The 26,236-nt window shown below is 39.2% G+C and overlaps 1 protein-coding gene across 1 annotated transcript in view; it reads right to left on the bottom strand.

Annotated features, from left to right (window-relative positions):
* Positions 1–26,236, bottom strand: part of ATP8A2 (ATPase phospholipid transporting 8A2) — a 270,405-nt gene that overhangs the window by 122,409 nt on the left and 121,760 nt on the right. The window contains exons 25-26 of the mRNA XM_041487339.1: positions 17,834–18,017; positions 13,615–13,725 (exon numbers count right to left, since the gene is read on the bottom strand). Coding sequence (XP_041343273.1) covers positions 13,615–13,725; positions 17,834–18,017 — 295 coding nt within the window. The remainder of the gene's footprint in view (positions 1–13,614; positions 13,726–17,833; positions 18,018–26,236) is intronic.

Below are 26,236 nucleotides of genomic sequence, written 5' to 3'. Positions count from 1 at the left end.
TAAATACTTAACTTTGTAACAAGTTCTCAGAGAAAGAGCAAGCAACACAAGTGGAATCGCTTCAGGGAAGCCCAGATGAGAAAACACATAAATATTGTGAAGAAAAAAGATCACCTGTGGTAGGCCAGTAGGAATAACGTCAGAGAACAAACAACTGCAGCACAAGGTTCCCTTTCCTTCATATAGGAAAGACTGACATGTACACCAACACTAATGATACATAAGCTACACTTCTGAATTGTATTCATAACCTATGTGGTAATTCCAAAAGCCATGACCCCCGAGAAAACATCTTCCAGAAGTTCAGAGATCCTCCTGATCCTGATCAGTGGTAACAGGATAGAGATTATCCCAGGCATGACAATGAGCCTGTAGGACTCATTACCTTCTTGTAGACTTTACCTGGAATGGTATCTTCTTCAAGTTTCTTGCATTTCCCAAGACCTCCCGCTCCGGGCTCTAGAGAGACTCATTCTTACTAAAAATGCACACAGTACATCTTGTGTCACCCTAATGACAACCTGTCATCTTTCAGGAATTGCCTAGTTGCCACTTTTGGATATTATTGATTAAATTCTTTAGTACACTGAAACACTAAGGAGTAAGATCATTTTATATTCAGGTGCATTAGGTTTTTGTAATCTTTACAAAAGAGACCAGATTTTAGCACAGGTCCAAAAACAGGTTAGAAAGACAGGTAAACAGCCTTGAGAGATAATGTGTCACCAGTGCACAGAAATTTGAAAACAGGACAAAACTGCCCAAATTCTTCCCCAAACAGTAGGTACGGTATTTCCCTCCTAATTTAAGTGACTACAGAAAACAAACCGTACTGAAGGTCAGTTTTCTGGTGTCTACCAACAAGATGGCCTTTCAACAAAACTGTCTTCTAACATTAAATCGGTATCATCTCAAAAACATACATATTTCCCAGAAAAAAAAAAAAAGCCAAAATGCAGTATCTTCAAGCTCTTCTTCATCTTTATGTCAGTAGTCTACTTTAAACTTTATATACAGTGCAACAGGGAAGTGACCATAAATGACTTGTTGCTGCAAAAATTGTCATTCTAGGAAAAGAGGAAAGATTGAGACGGCTGTATTTTTTAACTTTCTTTTCAGTAACACCAAATAGGAACATTTTATACCACAGAGGCAATTCATTTGGCTGCGTCAGATTAATTTTCCTAAGGCTACAGATACAATTTAGAAGATTTTATTCATATAATAAAATTCAGTAAATAATCCTTGTTTCAGATTTTGGGAAATCACTACCACAAATGGAAATACTGAAAATATGAATTGCAACGTGCTTGTTCTACTCTATTCCTTTTAAATTTTCATTAGCAACTAATTTCTTTTAAAGATGAGGAATACTGGGAATTACCAAGTCTGACACACTGCAACTATAGTCTCCTGTTGTACATACAATGGGGATTTCAAAATAGTTTGGGAGCAGGTTTAAGCAAGAGTAATGCAAACACAGAAATAGCTCCTCTTTGAGAAATACATCAAGGATACAAAGAGATGTGCATCCAAGGGATTCAGTTCAAAATGCTTTTCAGGAAATAGCTGAAATTCACTAATCATTGATAGAATATGCGAAGCTATTAATTCTCAGATGGAACTGTGCTGGACTTCCAGCTGTTTGAAGCACCAAACAGAGACCTGTAAGTCTGTTTAAATTTTGGTACTGCTATGGCTACAACTTGCTTGCTTTTTTTTTCCCCTGCTCCTCTTCCCCAACATAGTGAAACAGCTGTGACTGACAACTTTTATAAAGGTACCTTTCTGCTTTACAGCAGACATTAAACATTTGTATGGCTGGTAAAGCAAGACACTTTCAGGTGGTATACACACAAACATGCACATTCAATTCAGAAGGAAGCCTTTTATGGTCTGGAAGGAAAAAACCTACGACTGTGACAGAAAAACGCATATATTTCTACGACAATGCTTTAAACTTCTGATGTAGTTGCTATCAGTCTCAGAGGATACAGCAGTGAGCACCTGAACAGTGCTGGTATTACCCCAAATTATTTTTCAGGACATCCTAGAACAGTCTGGCAAAAACAGGTACTTCATGACTTTGGGGACACTGCTGCATGAGCCAGGCACCCAGTGGGGAAAGTGTACAACCCTCAAAATTTACATCAGCTCTGCAAGTGTTGACGAGAGACAGTGATATTTTTTTAATTTTATTTTTGCAGCATTTATCTCACAAGATTGCTCTCAGTACCAAGCTCCACAAGACAAGGCCAAGAAAACTTCATATTTGCAATGGAAGCAGGAACTACTTAAATGAAATACAGCAGCCATTTTTTAGGATATCATTCTTTATATACTGTTTAAGCAGGCAGCCATCTGCCAAAGCTGCTTTTTGAAATGAGATACATACTCACTACAGGAGTATGTGACTGATGCCAGTGGGGGAGGGGGAAATAAATGAAGCCTGGCAGGTGAAGTTCTGTTTGTCCCCATTTATTAGAATTAAATAGTAATTACCTCTGTTCAAACAGAAGAGAGCAGACATTTGCTGCCCACCAGAGTGGTTTCCAGCTATACCTCCAAATGGAGAAATATGATAATTAAAGTTTTATCTATCTTCAGTATTTTTTAACGTGACAGCAGATGTAGGAGTACTGCTAGACTTTGTATTATAGAAATGTATGCAGCAGCAACTTTCCTTACAAATGAGAAACTTAACCATGGGCTCACAACCCCAAGTGGAGTTTATTGTACCCAGCACTTGTATCATTTATTGCTGCTTTGGAGCTCTAATAAAAATGTGCAGATTAGCATTTTCATAGAAAGCAATAACAAATTTACTAATGAATCTCAAGATACCAGTGTGGGTAAAGGGAGCACCTGAAACTTCCCATGACAGGATTCCCCACTGACACATCACTAAAACATGTAGGAAGACAGAATCAGTCAACAACCAAAACACCCACCCAGGAAACCAGAGCCAGTCACCAACACTGAGATTATATGAAGTCAGCTATGTGAAGAGGGTCAGGCAATGACCAGTGGAACTGTGCTGAGTTCCTCAAGAAGAGAGCACTCAGGAGAGCATAATTTCCTGATCTGGCAATCTGCTCTGTAGGGAACAAAGTCCTACTAAAAAATAAAAAAAAATTGAAATTGAGCTTTTGGGCAGACAGACTTCCATGCTCATGAGTAGCTCCCAGTGAGCCTGGTTATCCTAATAATGAGCAGGAATAAGTCTCAGTCATTAGAAACAATGTACGTACCAGCAGTGCATTTGGGTGCCAAAAACAGCATACTAAAAGTTGCATTATTCTGTGTGTTATCCTTTTTAAAATGCAAACAAGGTAAAGACTTCATTGCTAAAGACACAACAGCTGTTCTCCTCAGGAAGGGAGGAAAGTTAAATGGGAGAGCTTTGTGCCTATCCAAATGCCACCTCCCCTCCCCCCCTCAACCATAGTGGGCTTTACAAACCCCACAGAGACCCTTCACAGACCACCAACACACACTCCCCTTCCTTCACCAAGTCCAAGAAAGGAAGGTTTGCCAGGCTTACATGTAACTTTTTACATTTCCAAAAGCCAAATACATAAGGATTTCCAATCCTAATCCGCATTTTAAAGTGTTCCACTTTCATTCTCATGCCTTCCCTACAATGCTTTCTCAGCACTATCAGTCAGTCTGAAGAGAACGGCAACTCTCATGTCTGGCATCCCTTGAAGCACTGTCCTGGTTTTAGGTAACATTCCTGCTTCTTCCCCTAGATTTACTGCTCCTACTTTCTTATTTCAACTCAGCATAAATCAGGGGCTGCTTAAAAAGTAGTAGTAACTGCTTCCAGAGAAATGAAGTCTGCCAGAACTTTCTTTGCTATCATTTTATCACTCCTCCATTGCAGAAAGAGGTTATACTTTAGCACAAACCAGCTCCTCCTTGTTGCCCAGACGGCCTAACACACATTCTTAAAGATTTCCACATACATACACCCCACAAATCACACACCATAAAATCTAGTAATGGTGCATACATTTTGCTAAAATGACAGTCTCTGATGCATTTTCAGTTTTGAAAGATCACAGCTTCTTTATGCACATCAACAACATGTGACTGACATAGGGAAAGGCTTTTTTGTTCAGATATGTCTTTGGGATCAACTACCACTTTCAACTTCCTTCCCTCTTCTTCCCCAGAAGGAATGTCTTTGAGTAAAAGATACCCTGACAGCCTAAAAGGGAAAATTGGTACACTTTAAGTTCCCAAGCAGTTACGCCATGGAGATTACTAGGGATATCATGAAAACCAATTCATGCCCTTCACTTGCTCCACCTCTCCAAATTGTTTCCCTTTTCTGAAGATATACATAAGCAAAGGCTCCTATCTTAGCTTACTAAAATAACATGTAAAGTCTGACAAAACTCTATACCTCTATCAGAAGAGCTTTCTTTTGTCCAAGAGCTCCTGTGTACATCAGGAAGGTCATCTGGCTGAATTCTAACCTTAAAGAGCCCATCCTGCAGCTGTGCAAACACTAATGCCTTGGCAAGGAAGAGAGGAAAGAACACACCCCTGGGGAGACATGAAGACCAGACTGCCCTTTTTAATGGCCGTGCACGTTCATGTCAGAGTAAAGCACAGCCCAGTTGTGGATTCAAGTGCTGGAAAAAGCACAGCCCAGTGACAGGTACAGCAACATCCGTGACACAGCAGGAGGGATTGGGAATTTCTAAGGGAAGTGTCACCTAGAGGTGAGCACTGCACAAAGCTCCCAGTGGAGAAAGCTGCTGAACCCACTGCAAGAACATGGTGTGGTGCCACCAACACGGACTGCAGCAGACAAACAAGGACTAATAATGCCACTATAGAAGCCACAGCTTGAAATTTCCCAGATATCATCCATTTACACATTCAACAACAGTAAACAAAAGAAAAACAGGAGAAAGTGGAGCAACTCAATAGTCTATCCCTATACTGTCCATGAATCAGGACATATTAATGGGCATAAACACATTTCCAAGTAGTACAAACCCACATGTAATTTTTAAGGTTAATGAATATGAGCTGACACAAAGCACAAGCTGAGTGCCACATTGCTTTGCTGCTCCAGACACCTGTCATTCCCTGGCAACAAAAGGGAGAAAAGGTCAAGACACTGTCAGAAAAATGAAAAGGGAGACTCACTTTTCTACCAAAATTGAATTTGACAAGAACCATCATCACAAATAATGCTGAGAGGTTCAGGTGTTGCCTACTGAAGGTTTAAGCTTATGCTGCTATTGAGTTATGTATTTTAGTTACCACCAGTAAAATCAATCTGCATTGCCAATTACTAACAAAGATAGCATTATTTGGGGTAGGATGAGAAAACACAGTATTGGATTTCTTTTTCTAACATGTAGTATTTATGCAGTTCATAATGTATACTTTCTCTGAAACTCTGCAGAAGCTAGATACAGCTACAGCTAATATATTCCATCTCCTCCCTTTCCAAATGCATGCAAAAGCAATTAAGGAAAGAAATCCAGCAAGAAGAAAGAAAGCAAAATAATCTTGTCACGTTTAAAAGCTGGCAGACCAAGTTTTGACCTTGTTCACTCTTCTGACAGCAGGAAGCCACCAGTGGTTCTTCATAGCTTTGTCTTGATGGAACAGAAACAGATTGTAACATACACCCAAACATGCATCAAGAACGCTTAGCTCTTGTTTTGCCACAGAATGGGCCCCTCTGCCTTTTGGGGTATAGCTTTGGGGTTTTAGCTTAAACCCATGATTGCTGACATTTATACTCCACATTTAAGTATACCCACAAACACGTGTTAAGAACATGGTTGTCTCAGTCTTTAAATATTAGCTCCGAATCTCTTCTCCCTTGTCTGACACAGACCTCATTACACTGGGCTGTGAATCCTGGCTCAAAAAAAGCAAAAAACCCCATTGGTTCAGGATGTCTTTATTTCACAGCAGTTACATCCAAATTGCAATGGCTCACAAAAGGAATCAGGTTCAAAAAACAGTGAGGAAGAGGAGAAATAACAAGACAACATTATGAATTATCAACGGGCAGTATCAGGCAGGAGACAACTGACAACTGACTAATTTTTGACACCCTGGTAAAAAACAAAAGTGAATAACTCAAAAGTAATACTATCAGAAAATAGTGTAATTTACCATTTCTAGTGCATTTTAACATGTTCTAAATGATTTTGTTGAAAAGACATAGAGGAGATGTAAGGAGTTACAAAAAGCAGCTACTCTCTAGGGCGCAGAAATAACCAGAAGCATAATAACAGCCACAGCTATCTGCAAGGACTCAACACCTCAGTACAGAGGGAAAAGATAACTTGTTTTGGACAGGTTACTCAAAGCTTTCGCTCCTGCTGTGGGCTGTCACGCAAGCCAATGCCTCCTAATGCCTATTCAGTTAAGTGACACAGGATCCCCAAATTGGAAGGGAGACTCCCAAGGGCACTGAGTGACAACGCCTTTTTTTAATGTTCCTAGCCACAGAGCTCTCTGTCCTGACAGGGCATATATCCTTTGGGTCAAATACAGCCAAAACCAACAGTAGAAGCACATTTGTAAAAGCACATTTGAAAGCACCACCTATGCTGCTCCAGATTTACTCTGCATACTGATCATGGGAGACATAGTATAGTTTTTACCTCTGACCCTGCTACAGTAAAAAAATTTGTTTCAAGACCATGAACTTGGGTAAACAAGCACTCCAAAGCTACACCCTCGATTTTTTTCTTTGACAAAGTAAGATACATTTTATTTTAAATCCTTCACATGCGTTTAAACTAGGTTACAGATGCCTTTTATGCATCCCAAGATAAAACAATCTCTAGTGGTTAATTAGTGAAACTGGATAGAGGTATTTTTATCATTAGTACTCATCCAAGTGAAATGGCAAAATTATTTGCTAGCAGCATTTAAAAATGGAATCTGTATTCAGTTAAATTTGTTCTCTGCCCTAGCTTCTTTGGGTCATAAGCATACAAACCCAAGAAACCTCAAAATAATCAGGACCAGCTCAGTTCATAATACATGTAATAGAAAGAAATTCTATATTCCAAAAATTTGGTGACCCTACACTCCTGAGCTAGCATTCAGAAGGATTTTAGTATGGTCTGTGAAGTGGTATTAAGACACCAGGAGTTATTAATTCATTGATTGCATGCATCTGTACTAAACGGACTCCTTAGATAATATGATCTTTAGAAACACTCCAGCAGTGCCTCCAAAGATGCCAGAAAAATGCCCTTATCAACAATTAGAAAGGAAAAGTTGCCAATGAGCCTGTTGTTGGAGCTCAGGTAAAATTAGCTTTTTTGCTTAACTTGCCAAGAATGAAGAGTTGAAGCATGAGTAAAATACTTTAAGATTATAAAACCAAAACACAAAACACAATGTTTCAGAATTAAGATCACTTACACTCAAAAAATTCCAGGCTGTAGCTGGACCTTACTCCTGGCAAGCAGCTCGCAGCCAGGCAGACCAGCAAGGGAAATGCAGGCAAGGCAAGGGAAATGCAGCCCACATAGACCAGCACTTACTGGGCTCACACAACAATATCCTAGCACATGGCTTGGAACAAATAAACTCATTTTATTTGCAAACTACCTCCCAGAAAGTAGAAAATGCAATTACTATTCATACAAGTCAGTTCAGTGAGACTGCTCACAGGCTAGCGACCATGCATTTCCAAAAGTGGGCTCGAAGCTGAATTCCACACCGTGAAATTGCACAAAGGCATGACTTGTGAATCAGTATTAAACCTTGTTTGCAGCATTTCCAAACCCTCCGTCACTCTGAAAAGTGTTTTACAAAGAGCTGTGCAAAAAGAATTGCAGCAACCTGCTTTTCACACCTAGGCTAAGCAGTGTTTTGAAATACCAGGATAACATCTGAGTTTAACTGCAGCAGATACAGCTAATTGAGTAGAAGTAATTCTGCTTTTCTCTCCCCTGGAAGACTGAAACCTTCCAAGCTGTGTTTAAGTAACAGAACACACACACTTACATGGCCATTTTAATGCCAGTGCCTCAAAGCTAAACAGGAGAATTAGACTCACTGCTCCAAATAGTCAGCACGGGCACCAGGGCAAGTCCTGCTCAGCTTCCTTGCTAAGCACTGTGTATTACCATTCTCAAAAACACTGATCTCTCTGGTGACCAGCAACAGGACCCGAGGGAATGACATGGAACTGTCCCAGGGGATGTGTAGGCTGGATATCAGAAAAAGGTTCTTCACCCCGAAGGTGGTTGGGCACTGGCACAGGCTCCCCAGGGAAGTGGTCACAGCATCAGCCTGACAGAGCCCAAGAAGTGTTTGGACAATGCCCCCAGGCACATGATGTGACTCTCTTGGGGATATTCTGTGCAGGGCTGGGAGCTGGACTTTGATGGTCCTTGAGGGTTCCTTCCATCTCAGCTTATTCTACGATTCTATGAAAGGCAAGGAAATTGCTGGAGAAATGTTATTTTGAAGATTGCTATTTAGAGCAATGAGGTACAGGTAGAAATGGAGAAATCTCACATCTTCAGCATGACAGCCCCATGGCTTATCTAGCAAAAAGAAAAACAGACAAAAAACCCTGCTCCACACATGCAATATGCATAGGACTTTATTTTGCTATCAGTTATTCCCACGCAGATGAGGAATGTCTCGACTAAAGGAAGCACATTTAGAGGGGTATAGGCCAGAAAGAAAACCAGCACAGGCCCAAAGGATATACTTGTGAATAAATGTATTACCATATATGCATTGATGTATCTGTAGTTTTGGATTTTTAAAAAACTCCCTCAAAATCACTCCTTCAGTGCAGAATAGCATTGCTAAACTCAGCATTCAAGTGCTAAGCACAGGTAATTCCATTATAAGGTTTATCTACACTTTCAACACCAACACAAATTTCAAATTTAGCCTTCTCTGTATCAACAAGTAATGTCATGTGCACTGAATTAGCCTCGATGGAAGCATTTTTTATTAAAAAAAATAGTTTTTATTAAAACAATGGGTTATCCAATACTGAGTCAGAGCAGTCAATGTTTTTCAATTCCATGCTCAAGGCCATAAGAGGAATTATATTTTATGTGAGAACTCTGAGCTTTTGGAAAGAAAGCTGGGCTGAAACAGGTTTCTAATCTAGGCTTACAATTTATCTCTGGATTCTAAAGTAGAAATTTTAAAATTATGCAGCAACCAAGGTATGTACATTATACTCTCCCCTTCGTACTTGCCATTCATTTCTCTGTCACTGCCCTACACTGCCAGACATTGACACTGGGGCCATCTATTCCCACCCCCTGACTCATTCTGCAATACATAATAACAAAGTGCTTCATATTACGTTATATGCGTTCAAAAAAGGCATGTGCTTCAGTGAAGTACTGAGCGTATTTTTCCTGCACACTGAGTTGGCCTGAAAGCTATCTTCCATGCTACTGTTTCCACAGAACCATTCCCAAAGGCCTTGAACTCTTACCTGATATTTCTGATACCACCTTTGATCTTGCTGTGTTTCTACTTCTCCAAGCATGACATGAAAGCAACATTCCTGTATTCTTTTACATTTGAAATCAGCTATATTTCAAAGCTCTGATGTCAACAGGACAACTTTATATCATCTCCACTTAAACATATCTGCTCAACAGATGTGAAATGCATCTTTTGTTTCACTACTCAGCTTGAAGCCAGCTACATAAGTAATTGAACGAAATGGTATTTTGTGAGTATGCACAGCTAGTTGTCTGTCACATCATTAAAAGCTGAAACCTTGTCACTGGTCTTGTGCCTCAGGATGATGCTGAATGGTTGGCTTTCCTTAGAAACAGATTTAGTGCACACTGCTAGTGCATGCAGACATGGGAAACACAGGAATGGACACCAAAGAGAGAGCTTTATATTTGCATTTCATCCCTTTGGCCATCTTGGTAGCCTTCCATGCAGATTCCCCTGCTATTCTCAGGACAGACCAGCATGGATAGTCAAGAGTGGGGAAGAAGGAGCAATTAATCTGCCACCCAGCTCTGTGGATGGAAAAGCTAGATTCTGCACCCCTTTGATAGGTGAGTCCGTAAGTAAGAGAACCTAAACTTCATACCCTGAAGCACCTTGGCAGCAGTGATACACAAGGGTTCAGGAATCAAACTAAGAATTACACCAAAAGGACTTGAATTTCCAGGATCTGCTTCTCTTTGTGCTTTTTAGTTATACTTCACTTAGCTTTGTACTTTCAAAAATCAAGGGGAGAAATCAAGAGAATGGCAGGAGGACAGTGATGAAGAAATGGTAAAGGAGAGACCAGGCTAGAGAAAGGAAAGGAACATAGAGTTTCCAGTTGTTAAGCCAAGACAAAATCTTTTCAGATTTCACTAAACTTTTGATTTAAAATTATTTGATTTGACTTAAAATTCACCTCTTGAAAATACTAGGAGGGCATTTTCAAGAGAGAGGGAAAACACACTCTCAGCTCATTGGTCCTGCAATCACTAAACCACAAGGCCTGCTGTCTGCTGTACCACGTCTCTAGCTGCAAGGAACTATCTCAATATGGGCATACATTTTAGTTATCAAAGCAGCTGAAAACAGTTCCTGGGCCCCTGTCTCTCCACAAAGGATCAGCCATTGCAGAAAGGTAAGGACCAGCCTTAACCCCACAGCACCTCCTACGAGTAGAGCCCATACCTACAATTACCTGAGTGTACTTTTCACAAAACCCCAAATTCTCTATTTTAGCCCAGAACCTGAAAAAAAGCTGGTAAATTTAATGTTTCAGGGATGCAACACTTTGGATCCTCCAGGTTTAAGTGTACATAACTGGTATCAAGATGAACTTCTAATGTATGTGGGGTTTTAGCATACCAACATTGGGATGCTAGGAAAAGAGATGGCAATGTGCTCTTCTCAAGCATTTGCTATTGTTTAAGTTAAATCTTAATACCTTAACTTGTATGCTTCTGTAAGATCTGTCCAGTTGTTCTGTGTGCCAAGCTGGACCACCACCTCTTCCTTCCCTCTGGTATTTGCAAAGTATCAGGGAATAAAAGTTATGATAGCCCCAGTGCCTCGCTGCTGCAAAAGCCATTTATATAAGGCTTACTAGATCTGTTCCTCAGGTGTTAAAACTTCACTGAAATAAAACAGATACAGTGACAAAGGCAGAACTGGCAGTCATAATCATGATGTGCTTTTTCATTCAACTGTATAAATATTTACTTAGTACAATCCTTCTGAAGATACTTAGAAAGTAGCTCAAGTTCAAATCCCTGTTTCATTACGATGCTAAAAGGATATTCCCCATCCAAGCAGCAAATATGAGTAAATATTAAACTTGTCCAGAGCACTGGGAAACAATAAGGAACACACCATATACATAAGCAACACTGCAGAAGTGCCAGGCATTTAACTACCTTTCTCTGAAGTTGAAGGATTTATTCCCTCATGGTGCATCTCTTTCATGAGCACCATTCCACACCACAAACTGATCAACACTGCCAAGACTCACAGCACGTACACAAAACAACCTCTCTTTCGCTGTAAAAAGCTAAGGAGAGAATGAAAAATCACTTCTCTCTACCCTGTATCCCCAGGATACCAAAACTGGTTTCTCTTCAGTTTCCAGGCAATTTGGCTACTTCTACACAGTTTGGGAGGGGAAGTTCCTTAAGGCTGCTAGTAAAGGAAATTCACCAGGGAAAACCAAATGGAGCTCTTCCCATTGCTGCAGGACAACAGGATTATTTCTGCCACTTCATCTCCCTTAAAGCTTTAAACTTGCTCCAAACTTCTATGCAGCACAAGCACAGAGATGTAACTGAGGTGCACAGCTGCATCTTTGTAAGACATTTTCAATGCTCAGATGTTGGATGGAACTGTCTTGTCCTCAGTCATGGACATGAGGAGACACAAAAGCTCATTTGGCTCAGGACACATGCAAAAAGAACTAAACATGGCCTAAGTGGAGAGAACCTCTGATGTCATATTCTCAGAGCAGACTTGGATTTTATATATCGTATAGAGATATCTGGTGAATAAAATTCCATCCTAGGATAAAATAATTGAGCTACCTCAGGATGGAGGTCCCAGAGAACTTCACTTGTATTCAACTCCTTGCTTATATGGGAAAGCATAGTTTTGCCATACAATATTTGATGAAGAACTTATTTGTCAAACTATGGTAAAAGAAACAAAGACATGTGGTGCTATAATAAGCTAGAAGCAGGACTTCCAAAACTAATTTTCAAATAGAGCAAAGAATCCTAGAACATGATCATGAAGCTATTAAGCATTTTCTGAAACATTCAGGCAAAACCCCAGCAACAGCTAGCCATGCTCAGTAAGAAAAACAATAGAAGAGGGTTTTTTTAAAGCTATTTACATTTTCTTTGCACAATAACAACAATATTGTTATAATCTCCAACAGCACGTAAAAACCTTTACTAAAAACACGATGTATAGGATAACTCTCTTGCAATAGACTAATGAGTGTTGAAATTTTAACAGATAACAGCTAACTCAGAAATAGCACAGAAAAAGTGGAACAAGTTAGTGGACAGTATCTGTTCTCTTACAACATACACAGAAGATGATCAAACCCTGATGCAATCAGGAATCCTGACCACTCTGATTATTATATTACTTACTGAATAGCAAAATATTACTCACCCACTCTTCCTTCTAATCGATATAACTACCTGCCTAATTATAAATGTTGCAATTTTGTGGTAACCTCATTCAAGGCTGCTCAGCTGCACAAATAAATAGAAAATCTAATCTATATGCACATATATTAATAAAACTGATGAACATTGTGCAAAATGCTGTACCAAGTGATCACCTGATACTCAACTGATCAAACCACTGACTTCAAGTTCCTTGAGTATTTATAACTAGACAACAGCATGTTATAAAATTCCCTTCCTGATAGATCTTAAATTCAAGACTATATTCTACAGCATGAGAACTACACTCCTGTCTTAAGCTTGCTGAAATGGAATGGTAGTGACAGTATTCAGCCCTCTTTGAAAACCAGTTTCAGTACTTGACACCTTCTAACAAATTATTTTCAAAATACAGTTATGTTTTAATTATTAAATCAAATAACCTGATTCATTTTGTAAATGAATGTCATTTGCAAAATTATGTCATCTCTTTTCAGAAAACAAAGCAAATTAATTTCAGTTCCAGCTAATCTATGGTCTTTGTAACTTGGAAGGTAAAGCTATAGTTTTGAATAGTTTATTATTTGCCTATTAAATGCTATTAAATGAACTTTTGATTTAAATTTAGCTCCCAAATTCCAGTCTTTATAAATATAAGCACTAATTGAAATATTTCCATGAATACAAAGATGTTTTCAATAAGAGTGTTTGCACAGAAGGAATGAACTTTGTCTCTGACATCTCATATCCAAAACTTCTCAGTACTGAAAACCTTTGGTCTTCCTTTACAAACATTAAAAGATTCAAGTGAACTGATTTGAGGAGGAAAACTGAATTTTAAATTGTTAAACATGGAAAAAAATGGCAGTCCCTCTTGCTCAATCCATTCGGGTGAGCTTTTCTGCTATAAGAGATGATTTAAGGAATAAGCACCAGTAAGACCCATCCATTTAGTTACTCTTACCTCAATAATATACAAAACCACATTTTTGTAGAAGCAGTACAGTATGCATTTGGTAACTCGATTGTAACTCCAAGCACCATGGACCAACAGTAGCTTCTCCAAGTAGGAAAACTGAAAGACAGAAAAGAAGTATTAAGATATATGAAGAATTGGTAAAAAAAAAATTGGCTGAAAGTAAACCAAGTAAACCAAGTTGAAAGTAAGAAAGTCCTCAAGGAAAAAAAAAATAAAAATCCTCAAATCAGCCCTGAAAGCTGTTGAAGTGCAATATTTAAATATGTAAACAGAAGATATATGCAAAAAACAATTCTTAAAATACTTAAAGCTAAAATCTTTTTTGTAGCAAAACTTCTGAAGGTTCTAAAAAGTGGTTTTAAAGGGCAAAAAGTCTTCAACTGTTATTACCATCCTGATGGTAAAATCAATGTTTGAGGGCTCACAAGATTCAGAATCTCCTTTCCCGGTGTAAAATGAACAACCTAATAAACAAAACTGTATTGAGCTGAAATAAAATACACAGGAGGGGAACAAAAGTGGAAAAATGCATGCATTTATACAGAATAGATACTTACATTAACATTTTCTGCCCACAAAATGCATGTGATTGTGTGTTATATAAAATAATGTATAAAGCAAGGTGTACTTGCCAAAAAGGGCATGTAAATTAATCTTGTAGAATTGCGTACCTTTTAATGCTAGTTTGAAGCCCAGAGGGAGCTCAAATTTAGAACTTTTGAAAATGCACTTTTATGGAGCCAGTGTTGTAATCCAGACTGGGAAATGCATAATTTTCTCATCTTGGCTTTGTTAGTGAACCTTTTTTTTGACCTGCAGCATTCCTCTTTTGCTCACAGCTCAAAGAGATGACTGTGTTTACTGTTTAGCATGTATATACCTGAAGGGATCTTAGACACTAAGGTAATTATTTGTTTTGCTTTCTTTTCCACAAAGTGACTTGACAGGAAAACCCTGACTTTCTAAATGTAGATTATAGATAATTTATTTTAACCAAAACTTATCTGAAATTGAAAGCTACAGTAATGAGTTAGTGAGGCAGCTCTGCTCCCATGCTTTCTAGCAATGAAATCACTGAACCACAAATCCTGTAAGGACAGTCTCTCTCCCATGCATCAGCAACTCAGATTTGTTAGGATATACCAGCAGAGAAGGAGAGAAAACAAAAGTGAACCAGGCTTCACTGTTCTCAGCTTAACTTGAGCTAGAGCTATAACTGAGACACTCCCAAGGGAGTAGCTGACCTGTTAGACCCCTAAATGCCTCAAGTTAATTTGCAGGAGAGCTACAACTTTCCTCATCAAAATCACTAACAAAACACCACCAAGGCGATGGCAAATGTGCCATGATGTCCTTACAAGCCATCCCAAAGCTCCTGTGGAGAACAGTCAGAAACAGCCTGAGAACATCTCTCTGCTGAAACTATCAAGTGACCATCGAGGATGTGGCCTTCTTGAAAGCTCAAGGCAACAAAAAATCCTACCACTAATTGCTCTTGTCTGTGCTCTCATGAAAATGAGTGCACTACAGAGCACAGCAAGGAAGATACTCGGAGCCTAAAGAACACACAGAGCCTGCCCACAGCAGTGAAGAGTGCCATTAAAACACGGCAAAGAATCAATCTGCTTTGATGCTGCTATTATGCAAGCGCACAGCTACTGGCACAGAGCAGTACAGACAGGGGCTCTACCAAGACACTGTCCTTGTTTGGCTGCTCCTGTATTAACAGCATTTTAAATCAGCAGGAAACATTATGACCATCTGGCCAGCCTACCTGTGAAACAGTGTGTGCCTCTGTATCAACCCTACACTACTCTGTAGTGTAACTTTTTATACAGAGATTATCTTCTAGAATCTATCTTGACTAAAGGATGAGGTGATGGCATGTTGGGGGCTTTAAGACAGAGAAAAGGCATCCAGAAAACAAGCCAATTTTTCCAAAGAAGAAAACTGAAATAAGAACATTTGTTGAAGAGAGAAGCTTCCTTAATTAAGAAAAGGAAACTGTCCCTAGACACCAGATGTTCTCTGGATTAAGATTATTAAACTATTTACTGAGAAAAAGAAAAGTTATTAAACTCTACTACTGTCTCTCTAACTAGTTAGGTCATTTGATTTGGGAATTCTCTAAATAGAGGTCACTGGTGCAATATCATTTCAAGGGAAAAGGATGATTCAAACAGATGCTCCTTGCACCTGTGGAAGCTATTTCAAGTGGAGTCAGACACAAGTTGGCTTTTTATTTTTATTTGGTTTATGCTTTGATTCTCCCTGGAATCCCAAATGAGCCTATATAGAGACTCTCTCTTCTCTAAGTGCCTACTTCTGGCAGCACTGCATTTGAAATAGCATTTGAACATGAGATGCTACATTACAGTGGTCGTCTTAAATTACTCAATAAGAACATACTCTGCCTTCAAGGCATGCACATACAGTAATGTTTTAGTGGGAGTTATATGTCTTTGCTGAAAGAAATACACTCCACGGAGATCAAGTTTTTCTTTTGAACACTAATTTACTTTTTTCTTTTTTTTTTTTTTTTAAGCACTACCACACAGTATTAGTCTCCTCTACTAAAGGGATTTTTTAATATGTTTTCTGATTTAATCAGTGCAGATTCTTTTACACAATCAAAAAAACCCAGTTCCACTAGTCTGTGAATGCTGCAATCCTGTGCTGGTGTCACCAGTTTTTATTTCCTACTGAATGAAAAAGATTCATCGTTATTGTCAGTAACTTGCTGACTGGAATTCAAACGAAGAGCAGCTTCCATGTTCTAATACTAAACTGAAGTATAGGGATTTTTCAGTGCAAAAGCACCACATGAACGTGGAATTACTTCTCCAGATTTAACGCTACCGCAAAAGAAATAACACATGTAGGGCCTTCTATGGACAAAACTCTTGCTGCTCATGCTTAGTTACCAAAGCAGAAGTAATAAATGATCTGAGGAAGTCCAGGTAAAGAGTATTCCATTAAATTATATAGCAGAAGCTATATATAATCCACTGAAATTAAAAATGTAAAACTCATTACGAGATACCAGAGACAATGGCTGTGGCAGTTCCTATACTGGTATATATTTGGAATGTGCTAATGTTCATGACAGAAAAACTTGGTAAAACTGACTAAAATTCTCAAGATAGGTTTTGTGAAAGGACTCAGTTATTCAAACCTGAAACTTCAGGTTCTTCAGTGTTCTTCCTCAGAGGTTACAACAGGGCAGAAATACAAGACCGCCACTTTGCTTCTCAGCAGGGTTACCATAATAAACAGCTATCTGTGCATACAGCAGCATTATCCTGCTTTTTCAAGCCTCACCTGCTACTGGGAGCTATCAAAAGATGGTAATATTTCACGTCACTTGGTAGAAGAAATCTGACTACACCCTGCCAGAAGGGATCATCAGCTGAAGCTCTGGTCACTGAGGAGACAAGGGATTGTCTCTGCTTCCTGTCAGCTGGATCTGGTTTTGCCCTGCATCAGTCTCAAACACATAGAGTATCTCAGGTGTAAACAGTATTCAGAGGATATTCAGCAATTGAAGCATCTTCCTTTCTGATTTTTCTTTCAAAATCTTGATTCTGAATTGTGGTTTCTTCAGCAAAACAAACAAACAAGGCTTTTAACTCCTCTTTTTAGCTGCAGTAATCAGTTCTGAATTTGATGAGCTAATTTAGTAGCTCTCACCAAAATAATGTTCAAAATAAGATATGTAAAATGAAAATGCTGGCCAGCTCTCTAGAACTGTGATCAGTTCTTGGATGCAACACAGGGGGTGTGGGGAAAAAAAAGATAGAGGAGCCACCTCAAATTAAAAACTGCTGAACAGCCCAATTCTCACACACCTGGTTATAGTACCTACTCATAGTAAGAAAAAAGTTTGCACCAAGACAGATCAGTTACTTAAAATCATATTAACACAAGCATCACAGAAACTGCCTCCCCCTGATTACTGAAGAACCAAGATATTGTACAGCTGTCAGGAGGAAACTACAGCTTTGAAGAGAGGTGGAGCTTTGCCCTGAAGAATACAAAATCGTAACAAATACCAAAAATGTATTAAAAATATGTTCTAGACAGCTGCCTGGAAAAAGAAACAATCAGAGATGCTTCTAGCTTAGAAGAAGCCAATCGAGCACTACATGGCAGCACAGTGCATTTCTCAAAGATGATATGGCAGTTGTTCATTCTTGCATCTGACCTGTGCAATGGCATAATCCGAGCAATTGGTTGCCTGCATGCCCTCATTGCCACTGATCCCCACTCCAACATGAGCTGTCTGGATCATTCCTACGTCATTGGCACCATCCCCAATGGCAAGTGTTATGGCATTGACGTGTTTCTTGACCATGTCTACTATTTCAGACTTCTGCAGAGGAGATACTCTGAAAAGGAGAGAAAAAGGTGTCAGTTTCTCACATGCTGCGCTGTGTGCCTTTCCCCAAAGGACAGCTGTAACCTACATTTAGAAGTAATCAAAGGCAGTTGCTGGGAAGTTCCTTTATTCAACAACTAAGCTTCAGAACCCATGCCAAATTATTTCAGAAGAAAAAAGTAACTTTAAAAATAGTTTCACATTTACCTACTTGCTGATAGTTGATGCAGAAGAGACCAAATCTATATGAAAGGTTTCAAAGCTTTGTTTTCCTTACCCAGCCCCTCCTAATTGGCATAACACTGGTGATGTTATATTGGAAACATTGAAGTGTGTTTCCTCTTCAACTATGAGAGTTTACAGATTAACAGTGCAGGCTTCCCTGCCTCCTGTCATCACCATCCAGAAGGAGAAAGACCACAAATACATTCAGAGACACTTCCAGTGGTTTACAGAAGATAATGTAGGCTTACTTTATTATTTAACAATTAATGCTTAACATCTTTATCAATTATCTCAATGAGAGGATTGAGTATACCCTAAGTATATACCTAAGTCAGTTTGCAGATGACACCAAGTTGGGTGAGAATATTGATCAGCTGGAGGGGAGGAAAGCCCTGCAGAGGAATCTGGACAGGCTGGATTGATGGACCAAGGGCAGTTGTATGAGGTTCAGCAAGGTCAAGTGCTGGATCCTGCACTGAGGTTACAACAACCCCAGGCAGTACTACTGGCAGAGAAACTGTCTGGCAGAAAAAGACCCAGGGATGCTGGTCAACAGCAGCTGAACATCAGCCAGGGTGTGCCCAGGTGGCCAAGAAGGCCAATGGCACCCTGGCCTGGATCAGCACTGGTGTGGCAGCAGGAGCAGGGCAGTGACCGTCCCCCTGTACTCAGCACTGCTGAGGCCGCACCTTGAGCTCAGTTTTTGGTCTCTCAATTCAGGAAAAAACAAGTGAGGTGCCGGAACATGTCCAGGGAAGGGCAATGGAGCTGGGGAAGGGTCTGGAGCACAACTCTTATGAGGAGCAGCTGGGGGAGCTCTGATTATTCAGCCTGGAGAAAAAGGCAGGGGTACATACCTAATCACCCCCTACAACCACCACAAAGGAGATGGTACTGAAGGAGGGATGTCTTGCCCCAGGTAAAAGATGGTAAGAACAAAAGGAAATTGCTTCAATTTGTGCTAAGGGAGGTTTAGATTGGATATGAGGGGAAAATTAAGGGAAAGTGTTAACCAGTATTGAAACAGGCTGCCCAGGGAAGTGGTGGAGTCACAATCCCCAGAGGTATTTAAAAGTTGTGTAGATGCAGCACTGATCTTTAGTGGTGGACTTGTCAGTTAGAATTATCTTGAAGAACTTACCCAACCTTAATGATTCTCTTCCCTCCTCCAGGTGACCTCCCCAAGTGCCAGGCCATCCTTCCAGTCTCAGACTATGCAGGTCAGATCAGAAAGCACAAGGCTGCTTCCTGATCTCACATATGCCTTGTGTATGCAACTTTGACCTCAGCAATGATGTTACTCAATTCCAACTCCAAAACAAAAGACTGACTCCATTATATCTGAATATCCTTATCAGATTTATTGGCAGTTACTTTGACTTGATTCTTCTCTCATTTTATATCAGTTTCACATCAATAAAAATATATGGAATTCAGAGTTGAACTAGTCTAAATCAGGCAAGAGTAGAAAAATACTCAGGACTAGGTTTCTAAATTGGATAAGACACCCAAAATGCCCTTTTGTCATGGAAAAGGTAGATCAGGTTACCAAATCATATGAGGTATTTTGGAAACACCTACATGTAGATTAAATATTTCCATTCTAACCCCATCTGTACAAACAACCCTAATTCCTTTCCCCATCAGTTTTGGTTAAAGTTCCAAATTACTTTGTATTTCCTTAAATAAAGCTTTAGACAAAACTTTTCCACATCTCAAGTCAGCCACATACCACTCAAAAAAAAAAAAAAAAAAAAAAAAGTAACTGATAGCTAAAAGCTTTACTATTAAAATAGAAGGAGAACAGGGAGCTTGGGGAATAGGGGAGACAGAGGTTTTTAACATGGCTTTTTTTCCAGAGTTTACATCCTGTGAGAACAACTTAAATAGCCACTTAATACACCCATTTGGATCACTGCTGATTAAAAAAAAAAAAAAAAAGGCAGAATTATCTTGTTCAGCGTTATGCTTTATGGACTTGGTTTTGTTTTGTAAATACCTAAATAGGTGTTTTATTAGTAAATCACTCTTAAAATAACTTGATGAATAATGTGGGGAAAAAGAAACCTCCTAAGCTCAAACTTCACATGTGAACTAAACCATCTGAGAAGTCTAGTAGCTGTCCTGTTCCTAAAAGCCAAATGCAGGAAAAAGTTGACTAAACTATAAAATTTACTTAATACTATTGGATAGATCTATTAAGCACTCCACTACCTGGTAGTGAATCACCACTAGGCACTGTAGAGGTTCAGTTAAATTACCAACACAAAACCCCAACACACCAACTTATAGAGCACAAAAGCTGTTGGTTTTTAGTTATAAATCAGCTCTGAGTATCACCTACACCTAATTTTAACTTTTCTCTCATACATGCACACACATGCTCCTCCCTCTCCCCCAGTATTCACATAATAAAATACTAAAGCATGGAGCAAGGAGTCAAATGGGACTTCAAGGGACTTTTCACTAAAATGGAAACTCCAGAGGGACTTAGGACCAGCTGTGGAGGGTTTGGATTGATAAGTGCACAGACCCTCATTACCAGCCCCAGGGGCACCTCCAGTACACAGGACCATATACTTTTGGCAGTCCTCTCATGCAAAGTAATGCACACATCTGCTAACAGCCTTCCCAGACATACACTTGTCTTGGAATTTCAACTTATGTTCAATTACTTTTCAGTTACATAGCAATAGAAATATCTAAGAAGCGCCCTGTTTTCAACTATGCTTAAAAGGTAAAAAGACAAAATGTGAACAGCATCTCTGACTCTGTAGTTTAAACTAGCAGCTTGTCTACAGACACTTCAGACATGACCAGAATGTGGCAGAGATGCTCAAGCTTGTTCTGGTGCAATTTAGCTGGGACATGTCAAGCAAGCTAATGCAGCCTGTGTTCACTTCTGTGCCTACAGTGTAGGTGTCAGATTAGCGACCCATTATTTGGCAAGTCAAGGGAATGTCTCTATAAAAGTGCATTTATCCACTAAATAATGTACACAGAGCATGCTTTTACTGTCATGACCAAATGAAGTTAATTATATCCACAGTTATGCAGCACCCAGTTAATGTTTAACATCCCCATATGCTTAGTAAGGCTAAACAAACTACCAGAAATGCTACACGTGTGTTTTAAACACCACAAATATCTATGGACTTGGTTGAAGAAGATGAAATGTAAGACAAGATTTCAGCACAGAGTGTTACTCGATTGTAGCTGTTACTCCTAAACAGCAGCTCTATATCAAGCATCCTCTTCAACACTTGAACAGCAAGTACAACTCCAGAGAGCACATTTTGTTGCACACAGTACTTTAGCTACAAAAGCTGCAAATTGAGATGATTAGTGATTTCCTGAGGGGTTTTACAGCTCTCCTCCTCCAAGTCACTGACTCAGCCTCCAAACCTCTTTTGCTCCTTGTAATCTGTTTGGTACCAACACATTGCATTAGGTGACATTAATCCCCTTAGCCAGATGATCAGAGCTGTGGCACAATTCTGCACATTTGATAAGCTGCCTACAGGAAGAACTGAAGATTATAGCACAGGATACTATTAAACTGCAGCTCCCTCAGGTATAGCCAAGTTCACAAAGATTATGGATAAATGCAAGAGTTCAAAGGAAAAAGCACAAGGAAAGAACTAACTTCTTTAAAAAAAATTCTGCAGTGACAGAATCGGTACATATAATTTGATGAAGATCCCTGGCTTTGACTGCAGAGCTCACTGCAACAGTATCAGGATGTAAGCCTCACCTGGGTATACACCCAAATAAGAATTAAGATATGAATAAAGCATCAGTTGCATCAAAATCTTCTGCTTACTCTTGTATTTATTCCCTGGTCAGATAGCAGTGCTTCTTACAAAGGTTCTTTGAGTGCCACTCAAGAACTCACTAAAACCTTTTCAATTATACAGAAGTTATATTTATTGCCTCTGCTCAAAAATATCTTTGACAACAGATTGATTTGCTCCTTTACACATACTTGAGGAAAAAGAGAAGTCAGGTTTCAAGTACCACAACTGCAGTGATGGCTACAATCTGATAAGATGAAGTCTTCAGATTCTTGCTCAAACTCTTTTCCTGACGACCTGAATTTAGCCTACACAGGTTACAAGAGAGCCTGAGGTCACGACTTCACCTTTATAAAGTGCCTATCATTCAGCATCTGGCTGTGCAATACAAAGTGTCCATGGATGATGGCATCAAGTTAAGTGTCAATCATGCAGCAGAGCTGCTCCTTGCCCACCTCTGGGACTTCCTTGTGGTAGCCTTGCTCGAGAAAGCAAAAGCTAATACGGAAAATGAAAGGTTCTTATCAGTCTCAAACCTGCTTAATCATTTTATCAGCATCTTTAACAGATTAAGACAGAAAGGGCTTTTTATCCTGAAGATGACTGACGCCTTCATACCACGTTGAAGGCATCGTCTGTAACAGGACAGGTAGAAGCAAGAGAGGGCACAAATTATTTCAGACCTAATTATCCATATGTTACTTGAATTCATAAGGAAACAGTGGAAGGAAGAAGGGGGTGAGTATTTTTCAGGTACAACATACTGTATTGCTATATTAGTAAATACTTTAAAGTCCCTCTTGAACTTTCAGAAGGCTCATGAAAAAATAGCACAGGGCACAGCACAGAGCAGTAACACAGATGGTTTCCAACGAGGATATCAGTGGCTTCCCACTGACTTCTGCAGATCAGGTCCCAATGGCTTTATATATTTAACTTGCATTTGCTTCTTCAGCCTGAATACAGTTTTACAAGCAAAATTCTTACCTGATATGTTTTGTCTGTTCAGAAAAGTTCTACTTGTATGATCTTGTCTTAGGTGCAAAGAGTAGGGAGATGGACTTACAGGCCCCTTCAAACTTGACATATTCTACAATTCCACACAGCATTTCACTGGGAGGTTTGTTCAGGCTTACTTCATTTTTTAAAGAGAATTTAAGAAAGATGAAAGATCTTTCAGTTCAAATTTTTTCATCAGGAATACATTATGGGACAACCAGAGCAATTAACAAATTCTGTCATAATTTAGTGGAAAGTTTCACCAAAAAATCCAAACAAAAACCAACCAACACAAAACCATCAACAACTACAAAAAAAAAAAAAAAAAAAAAAAAAAAAAAAAAAAAAAAAAAAAAAAAAAAAAAAAACCCAAAAAAAAAAAAAAAAAAAAAAAAAAAAAAAAAAACCCCAAACCAACAGTGAAGCAGTGATATTTTAAAATAAATGTCAAACATTTTATTTAGAAACTCGTTTTGGTACCAAAGTTTTTGAAAACCTCAAAAGTAGAAACATGAAACCACCACTTTTAACCAAGCAAAGCAATGCAATACAACTTTGATTTTTAATGTACTTGAACTGATTTAAAACAATCAATTCCTTTACCGCAGACTTTGTGCAATCTACAAGGCTATCTCTCTTATTCCCAGAGTCCATCTAATATATCAAGATGGATGCAGTCACAAATACAATAGGAAGGACACAATCAGCACAAGCATTCCTGTGTCACACCAGTCAGCTACACTCCATAAGATCTTATCAGTAGGAAGTGATAAACAGTTTTCTTAATTCTGTCCCTATGCATACCTGCATTTATTGCAGTTACAGATGTATGACAGCAACTGCTGGCAACTGTAAATAATAATTCTCACACAAGGCCCTTAAACTACAGCTGTGTCACTGCAGATGCTTAAAAGTGTAAGCTGGATATAGGCCCAGATGGGAAATAAAAATGCAGTATTTCAGAAAACAATTTATTTTATTGATTGCATTTGAGTCTAAAGGACCAATTAAAGACAGGGTTCTGCTACAGAGCTAGCAAATGAGACTATCAATTGTTTAGAAAAAGATACATGATCAATAAAAATAAAGTAAGTATATCCTACTGGAATCCTTTTATTCGAAAGATATACATATAGAGAAAAAGATTCGGTAATTTTTTAGAGATCAGTTTCTATTCCAGACCATCTTACAAGGCCACAAAGAGAGGCAGTCCCACGAGTCTTCCATACCTGCGCAAGGCACAGTTTGATACCTATTGTCAGTCATCTCCTGTGTTCTGCCACATGTGTTGTGTTTGCTGGGAATTTTTTAATGGGTTCTTTCCACGAAAACAAGGAGACTAGAGCATTTCTCTTGAAGGTTACATACTTTCCACACTTCCAATTTGATACAAAATACTCTGAAGATACTCCAACCCATGCTTTCAAATTTTTGATGTTCATTTGTGAAAAAAGGAAGGCAATGAAGGAAGCTGCTTCAAGTATTACCTTTTTCTGCTTCCATGCCCTAACAGGCATAAACACAAAGACATTAATGTCTTTAACATGAAACATGAAATTGATATCCTACTTCCTTGAAATGCCTTGTTAATGCAACACAAAAGGCCCTTAAGAGTTTACCTTTACTGCAGTGAACATGATTTTACCCTGTTCTACCATAAAATACACTAGTACTTCAAAAAAGCTCCGTGACCTCATCTGCAGAAAAGGCAGATGAGAGAGACCAGAAAGCTGAGAGCTATGAATAACATTGTCATAAGTGTATGCATTGGTTCCCAGAAAAAAAGTAAGATAAATTAACACACCACTAAAAGTAGTGCTTGGAAAAGAAGGAACATTACCATTACATTACATTCAGGAGCCCTTAATTATGCAGTTGATTTTCTCCTGACACACACCAGCCTGCAGATTTCAAGCACGTGTCATCCAAAGAGGAGCTAGGCCTCAACTGCAGCCATGATGCCCTGAGATATCTTGGATAATCTCACAATGGTACAGTAACCCACAGAAGAAAACTGAACAGGTCAGAAAATCACAGGTCATGTTGACTCAAAATGTGCCTTGCATTGAATGCTTTACATTTAGCAAGTTCTCTGAACTTCCTTCCCCTGCTGACAACTTTCATAGGACTGGCTGTGGTGCAGTACTTATGTTTTTGGAGTCAGCACTGTGAACTGATGGGATAATTTAATGTTCCGAGAAAGCACCAAAGGAATCCACCCAATTCATCCAACTACATACAAGTGTCTTCACTGGAGACATCTCTATCTGCACTAATCACGCCACACTCCTTTTATAGTCAGAGAGAAACAGGCACTTCTGGAGTGCAATTCATCTGGCTTTAGACATGTACTTTTAGGGTTGTAGTTCATCTCCTCTTAAAACTGCTGACTTCTCTCAGCCAAGGTAAAGGGAGTTGAAGGTAAATGGTTCACATGAAAAAGTCATAAAATTTCACAGGATTAAGCCCTTCTTTTACATTACAGCAGGGCTGAACACCTTTACATTAATCAAGTGCACAGGCTTTTGCTCTTGTGTTTTCTGGTAAGGTAGAATGCCTGCTTCCTCCTGACACAGCCATCTGATGCTGAACTGACTGACACACCTTCCCTTCTTCTAAAATCCTCACTTCTTGACTCTGCTCCCAGCTCTTGCTAATACTTTTCTATAGCCCCATCCCTTTTAAACAGACAGCCAGAAGCCTTACCAACCCTCTGCTGGTTTCTGTAAGAACAACCTCAGCTTCATCATCCTTTGTCATATCATTTGCAGCCTCACTTCTCCATACTTAAGTTTTCTCCCGAGCAACCCTTCACACTGCTTCACTCATCCAAATTTATCAGACTGGTTAAGTCTTGGGTTTTTTTTTTAATTTTAAAGAGTGTTACATCCTATTTCACCTATCATCAGGAGTCTCATTTCATCTTATAATAAATATGAAAAAAATCTGCCTTTGGATTTTCAGTCTCACTGGTGTGCCAGTCACACACTTGACTTCTGCAGCAACACCTATATATATATATACCTCTAAATTTCAGGTTATCCAGAGCAGGGTATTTTTGATGCCTAGCAGGGCTCTAAGTCAAAACACATGCACACTTCTACATGCTCACAGGACATGGGGCAGTTTTTAAAATGTAATGGTTACCAAAGCAGTTCCTTCTGCATCACTCCAGATAGATTAGATATGACTTCTTAATATAAAGCTCTCT

This window comes from Pyrgilauda ruficollis, unplaced genomic scaffold, assembly GCF_017590135.1.
Source record: "Pyrgilauda ruficollis isolate IOZ18807 unplaced genomic scaffold, ASM1759013v1 scaffold8, whole genome shotgun sequence".
Taxonomy (NCBI): domain Eukaryota; kingdom Metazoa; phylum Chordata; class Aves; order Passeriformes; family Passeridae; genus Pyrgilauda; species Pyrgilauda ruficollis.
The sequence above is the reverse complement of the archived record's forward strand: the minus strand, read 5'-3'. Positions and strand labels throughout refer to the sequence as shown.